General features: G+C 48.6%; 1 protein-coding gene across 1 annotated transcript; it reads right to left on the bottom strand.

Moving 5' to 3' along the window:
• Window positions 1-1,073: 1,073 nt before the first annotated feature.
• LOC138452742 (olfactory receptor 2B6-like) lies at window positions 1,074-2,006 on the bottom strand. Its single transcript, XM_069605090.1, has one exon. The coding sequence runs from the start codon at window positions 2,004-2,006 to the stop codon at window positions 1,074-1,076; it is 933 nt and encodes a 310-aa protein (XP_069461191.1).
• Window positions 2,007-7,209: the final 5,203 nt, after the last annotated feature.

Raw genomic sequence — 7,209 nt, 5'->3', positions numbered from 1 at the left:
CTGTACCTCAAACACCGGAAGCCCACCATGGCAGCCTATCCTGGCTGTTTAAGACTAGAGACTGTTGGGCCTCATCAAGAGTTCGGCAGAATCTCGGTGCAATTTCCACCGAGCAGAATCAGTGTTACTGCCGGGTCATGTGGCAGTGTTTGCGCCAAATCACAACCTGGTGTGGATGAGGCCCTGCTCAGGCAGTAACTCTAATAACGCCCAGCAGAAACTGCGACGCAACAAGGCACACCAGCAAAACATTGGTGTTAATAGCACTACCGCCAGCGTCCCTGGTGCTATTAGCTCTGGTGGAAATAGCGCCGGCTGTAACGGGTCGGAATGCTCATTATAATAATTTAAATAATAATTAGCTATTTATATAGTGCTTTTATGCAAAGCACTTAACATACCACATAGTTTCATATATTATTTATCATATCCCATCATCAGTATATCCCACTACAGCCATCTTATTGCTATAATATGCACAACTGGATTGCATTTTTGAAAAATGCATCAAGGTTGTCCCGGCCCAACACACACCATCGCTGAGTGGAGTTGGCTCATGTCATGAACTCATTGGGCCTCATTACAAGTTTGGAGGTAGCCAAGCCCTTAACAAGGGCATGGCTACCTCCAAACTTGGGTCCGGCTCTGGGTCCCACGAAAGGGGAATTACTGGGCCATTCCGACCTCGGTGGGCCCAGTAATTCCCCTTTCGCAGGACCCGGAGCCTGTACATCCCTATTCCCATTTGAGCCCCCATAGGGGTCAATGGGAATGGGGAGGATGGTAGCCGCGGCACCGTTCATAACGGTAGCGTTGCTACCATCCAGTTCTGCTCGCGGGTGCCGCTCTGCACGCCTAGTCTGGCCAGGCGTGCAGAGCGGCACCCGCAAGCAGAACTCGTAAGGTGGTAGCACTACCGGCGACGTTACCGCAACTATTTTAATGAGGCCCATTGGCTTGATAGCAGTAACATTCTTCACAACCCATATGATTTGGGCTACACACTGCAACTGACCCACACCTAAGCAGTGTGTTGTTGTGTGGGGTGATTCTGTGCATTGTATTATTATTGACTAATGAACTAATCTCTTCATGAAGTTCTGAAGACCGGTCTTCATCTCCTTGTTCCTCAGACTGTAGATAATGGGGTTCCACAATGGGGGCCCCACCGTGTAAAACACAGCAACCATTTTCTCCTGATTTTCTGAGTGTTTTGGCACCGGTTTCATATAAATGAAGATCGCAGTCCCATAAATTACGGAAACATTGATCAGGTGGGAGGCACAAGTGGAGAAGGCTTTGGATCTGCCCTCACCGGAGCGGATTCTCAGGATAGCTGAAAGGATGTAGACGTAGGAGATGAGAATGGCGATAACAGGCAACAGAAGCGCAAATATTGCAGATAAGATAATCATCAATTCTATGGTGAAGGTGTCCACACATGCCAATTTTACAAGAGACGTAACTTCACAAAAGAAATGGTTAATGACATTGTGACCACATAAGGGCAATTTCAGTGCCATAACTATCACTGGGAGTGGCAGCAGTAGGGCAGTCAACCAAGAGGTGGCCACCATTTTGATGCACGTTGATGCATTCATTAAGTTTGAATAATGCAACGGGAAGCAAATGGCGACATAGCGATCAAATGCAATGAATGACAGGAGGAACTTCTCTGTAATCGACAGGAGCAAGTAAGTGAAGATCTGAACTGCGCATCCAGAGAAGCTGATGATCCACCTGTCCATCAAGAGGTGCACCAACATGTTTGGGAGAAAAACAGATGCATACAGAATATCCAGCACAGAAAGGTTGACGAGGAAGAAGTACATAGGAGAATGAAGACGAGGCTCGTGGACGCATACAGTGATCAGGAGGAGGTTTTCACCGATAGTGACCAGGTATATCACCAGGAATATCGCAAAGAAAGCTACCTTCACCTGTGGCTTGTCCGAAAGTCCCAACAGAATGAACTCAGTCACCACACTTCCGTTCCATTTCTCCATTGTGGCTTCTCCCTCCTATCTGTATCAGGAAAGAACAGTAAGACAATATCAATGAGCTTTCTTGTTATTGGTGTTAACACATATAGTGATGCTTATGCTCCACCTTGTGCCAAAGAGAGAGCACAGAGAAGTGACAGCTTTAGAAGCAAAATATGTAGTTGGTATCCCACCGGGCAATGCTCTTGGCATGCATTAGCTGCATCACAGATCTTTACTTTTCTGCCCTGCCACTCACCATTCTTCCTTCTAAAGGCATGTCCTGACACAGACACAGGTCAATAGAAGAAAACAGCATGACCCTTAGCTTAATCGAGACAGAGACCTTGTCCTAGTCCCTCTGCCAAGCTCCTCTTCCACATCTATCTTTCAAGTCCCTCTTCCACATCACACTTTCTCTTCATGGTCCATTTTCCTAGTCCCTAATCCAAGTCTTACTGCCTCACCCCAATTCCTAATTCAGCTACCTCTTTCACTTCTTCATTCTAGGCCCTCTTCCTTTTCCTACTGCTGGTTCCTCTTTCTCTTCCCTCGTTCTCTTCTTTGCCCTACTCCCTCCTACTTTTACTAGTCCTAGTCACTGTCTCTCTTCTGCGTCTCTCTTCCTCTTCTTCATTGAAGTCCCTCTCCACATTCTAGTCTTTCTTCCTAGTTCCCCTTCCAACTCTTTCAACCTAGTCCCTTCGTCCTACTCTGTTCTCCTCTTCTTAATTTCCCTTTCTCTTCCTCATCCTAGTTCCTCTTGATAGTCACTCTTCCTCTTACTGGTACCACTTCCTTAAACGAGTCCCTCGGTCTAGTCCAACATCATCATCCTAATCCCTCTTCCTCTTCATTGTCCAAGTCACTTTGCTCTTCCTTGTCCTAGTTACTCTCCCTCGTCCCTTACTCCTCATTCTATTCATGTTTCCTTTCTCACCCTAGCTCCTTTTCCTAGTCCCTCATCCAAGTCCCTTTCCTCGTTCTTCCTTGTTACTTATCCTAATGCCTCATCCTAGTCCCTTGTCCTATTCCTGGTTTCTCATCCAAGTCAATCTTCCTTCTCTTCATCTGTCTTACTTCCTCATCAAAGGCCCTTTTCCTAGACCCTTGTCGTAATCCATCTTCATCATTGTTGTCCCTTCTCCCATCGTCGTTACTCTTCCTCTTCCTTGTTTTAGATGATCTTTCCCTTTATTGTCATCTTAGTGCCTCATTACTCTTCCCTATGTCTCATCCTAGTCCTCTTACACCTTACTCTTCATTGTTCTAGCCACTCATCTTTGCCCTGGTCCATCCTCTTCATCCTTCTTTCTAATCCCCTATCCATCTTCCGAATACTATTCCTCTTCCTAGTTCCTCATCCTTGTTACTTGAACTAGTATAACTTCCACATCCTCTTCCTTCTTTTTCATCTCTTGTTCCTCTTCCTTATCCTACCCCCTCTTTCTCACCCGTCTCCACCTTCCTCATTTTATTCTCTCTTCCTCTCCTTAATCCCTCTTCCAGGAGCCTTATCCAAGTCCCTCTTGCTCTTTTGTGTTCGTTTTTACCCATTCTAATTCCTCCACCTAATCCCTTGACGTAGTTGCTTTTCTACTTCCATTTCCGTTGTCTCTTTCCTCTTCCTACTCCCTCTTCTCATTCTCCTCTACCTTCCTCATTGTAGATGCACTTTCTATTCTCTCTCCCTCAACCTAGTCAACCTAGTACCTCTTAATTCATCTCTCTATCCCTCTCATTTCATCATTCTAATGCATCTTCCGTTCTCTTGTCCCACTTCCCCATCCTCACCCCCCTTCTGGTCTCCTAGTCCTACTTCCTTGTCCTAGTTTCTCTTCCTACAAATGATCCCGATTCCTAATCCCACTTCATATGATATTTTATTTGTATTGCGCTCATATACAAGGGAGGGGAACAAGGGAGGACAAACACAACAATCTTAATAGGCCCAGTGACATTGAGAATGTGCAAGTGCAGGTGAGAGGGAAGGGGGAAAGTGCAAGGGACAGAGGAGAAGTGGAAAGTGCTAAGCAAGGGATAAAAACAACAGCTGGTAGTGCAGCCAGCAAGGTGGTAAGTGCAAGGTTTTAATCGCCAACAAAGATGTCTGATAAGTGCAGATAAGCGGACTGTAGGGTTACAAATGCAGAACCAAGTGCAAGGATTTGACCCAGGAGGAAGTGTGGGTGTGTGGCTGGGTGGGCAAGGACCTGGGCCCTAAATCAGAGGGTAACTAGGTGTGCGGTGCCAAAGCAGACAGATTAGCTTGGGAGAGGAAGAACGAAGGCAGAAGCAAAGAGGAAGGTCTAGAGGTACTTCCGGAAATGGAGGTTGTTCTCTTCAAGTTTCAGAGTGGCAGGGAAGCTATTCCAGAGGGAGGACCCAGCCGAGGAAAGAGATCTACCACCAACTCGTTGCTTGGAGAAGTGGCTGACCCTGAGTGAGTTGGAGGTGGAGGAGCGAAGAGCTTGAGTGGGAAGGTATTTACAGAGGGAAAGTTGAGGTATTTTGGACCCAGGGCTCAAAAGGCCTTATGAACAATACAAAGGGGCTTGATTTTAATCCTTGCAACCACTGGGAGCCAATGAAGAGATTCCAGGGCTGGAGAGATACAATCCCAGGGCTTGAGGCCAAGGACACGTCTCACAGTCCTGTTCTGGATGAGTTGCAGAGAGCAGAGAGTAGAAGCAGGCCGCTTTAGAATGAGGCTGTTTCAGTCGTTCAGCCTATAGAGAACTAGTGCTCTGGAGACAGTAAGCATCTGGGGAAGGAGAGAAAAGGAAGAATACATCTGAGGAGGTGCAGTTGGTAGTTTGACTTCGTAGAGACATCAGAGATGTGAGGCGAAAATGATAGTGTGGAGCCGAAGATGACCCTGAGGTTCTTAGCATCACAGGTAGGAGCACAAAGAGGGCCAAGGGTGGGAGTGACAGGAAAGGAGGGTGCAGGTGTGCTGATGAGGATAATCTCCGTCTTACTGGTGTTAAGGCAGAGATCATCGGTGGCACACCATTCCTGGATAGAAGACAGACAGTCAGAGATGAGGGAAGGAGAAGAGGTAGCTGAGGGAAGCCTGAAAACGAGTTTAATGTCATCCGCAAGGCACTGAAAGTTGGGAGCAAAGAGCGGCAATGCAGTATGCAAGGGGTACCAGGTATTGGTTGAAAAGCCAGCGAGAGAGGTTAGACCCCTGGGGAACATCACAGTGAGTGAGATAGAGGAAAGGAAGGACCCAAATTGGAGCTGGGAGGGTTGATGAAAGTTGAAAGAGGTCAGCCAGGCCAGGTCCTGATCGGTGATACCCAGGTTATCATGGAGACGATTGAGCAGGATGGCATGGTTGATCGTGTCAAAGGCAGAAGAGAGATCGAGTTGGATGAGGACGGAAGGGATGTTAGAGTCAAGGTGGGAAAGCAGGGCTTCGTGGATGTTCAGGAGGGCAGTTTCCATGCTCCTGGCAGCAGCTCTAAAGCCACACTGATTGTCGTTGAGACAACCAACAGAATTGGTGTGAAGATTAAGGTGAGAGATGGCCAGATTTTCTAGGAGTTTTCCCAGGAAAGGAGTGATGGAGACCGGGCGATATGTAGCCGAGTATTGAAGGGTCGTCTGTAGGGTTCTTGAGAAGAGGGTGCTCAAGAAAGTGCTTCAGAGGGTAGGGGAAGGATCCAGAGGCAGAGGAGAGGTTGCAGAAGTTGGCCAGAGCAGGAGCAAGGGTTTCAATGCGGTCCCTGATGGTTTTAGATGAACAGGGAAGAACCTGTTTTAATGAAATCTTCATAGATCGGACTTGTCTAAAAACCTCATCTGGGGAGAACAGAGGAAAGGAAGAGAAAGCTGCAGGAGGGCCAGGCCTAGCAGAAAGAGAAGTGGGGTGTGGAGGAGAGGACGAGAGGGTGGACAGGACGTCCCGGGTTTTAGATATGAAATGAGAGGCCAGGGCCGTGCAAAGGGCCTGGAAAGCGACATGCGAGGTAGAGACTGCAGGAGGGTTGGCCAGCTCCTTGCACATTTTAAAGAGTTTGGCCGAGTTGTTAGATGCTGCAGAGACGCAGGCCTGGATGTGGGCTCTCTTCTTAGTTCAGACAAGGAACCGATATTGCCTTTGGAGTAGGCAGCAGGTCAGCTTGTCAGAGGATGTACAAGAAGCCCGCAATTTCCTCTCAGCCACCCTACACTCACGTTTAAGGGTAGCTAGGTCGGAGTTATACCAAGAGTTGCACTTGGCTTTGGGCTTCAATCGGATCCTCATGACAGGGGCAATAATATCCAGACTATCAGAGATAGAAGAGTAGAGCATGGAAAGGGCTGAGTCAGGATGTGAGTCAGCCAGAGGAGGAAGAGGGGGAGAGAAAGTGGCCGTGAAAGTCTCAACTGACACGCATTTCATTGGTCAGATGACCGAGAAGGTAGGTGGCAGTGTTGGATTTGGCTTGGCCTGAAAATAGAGAGGGAAAGTTGAGAGGAAAGATGGGAGTGATCACTCCAGGAGAGAGGAGTGGTCAGAGGGATGGAGAGGGGAAGGTCAGAGGAGATGAGAACATCCAGCGTGTGCCCTGCAGAGTGTGCCGGACCCGAGGGGAGAATAGGGAGGGACAGAGAGAGAATCGCAGAGGTCATGAAAGAGTCCAGAGGAGGAACAGGGAGCCTCCAGATGGATATTGAGGTTTCCAAGAAGGAGGAGTTGAGTGTTCGAGGTCAGGAGGGAGGAAGAGACATCTGATGAAGTGGGTGAAAGGTAGTAGCCACGGTAAGAGAGTGGCCAGGAGAAAGAGTAAGCCTGCAGACAAGACACTTGAAAGAAGAGTAGGTCTGTACTGGAATGACAGCGGCAGGAATCCACTTGAGGAAGATCGGGCTACACCCCTCCGGACCTGGTGGATATGGATGCGGAGAGGATCTTGTAGCCGTCAGGGAGGAGAGTGTCAAAGCTTGTGGCAGAGCTGGCCGTGGACCATATCTCTGTGAGATCAAGGTCATGCTCTTCCAGGAGGTGGCAGATGTCAGAGGAGTGTTTGACGGCTGAGCAAGAGTTGAGAGTGGCAATGTGGAGGTTGCCATCCTTGAAGGCCTTCCAGGGAGGGGTACAGATCAGAGGTATGCCCTGCAGAGGTGTAGAAGGAGCCCGAGGGGGGGAGGGCAGGAGAGGAAGGAGGAGAGGGCAAGGTAGCAAAGTGGGAAGCAGAGGGGGGAGGCAAGGACGCTGAGTAAGGGAGTGAGGGGA

The sequence above is a fragment of the Ambystoma mexicanum genome, chromosome 4p, assembly GCF_040938575.1.
Source record: "Ambystoma mexicanum isolate Mex_15411 chromosome 4p, UKY_AmexF1_1, whole genome shotgun sequence".
Classification (NCBI taxonomy): domain Eukaryota; kingdom Metazoa; phylum Chordata; class Amphibia; order Caudata; family Ambystomatidae; genus Ambystoma; species Ambystoma mexicanum.
This window is presented reverse-complemented; position numbering and strand designations above follow the sequence as displayed.

Coding starts and splice junctions, on each gene's coding strand:
- LOC138452742 (XM_069605090.1), bottom strand. CDS start 2,006: ATGGAGAAATGGAACGGAAGTGTGGTGACTGAGTTCATTCTGTTGGGA.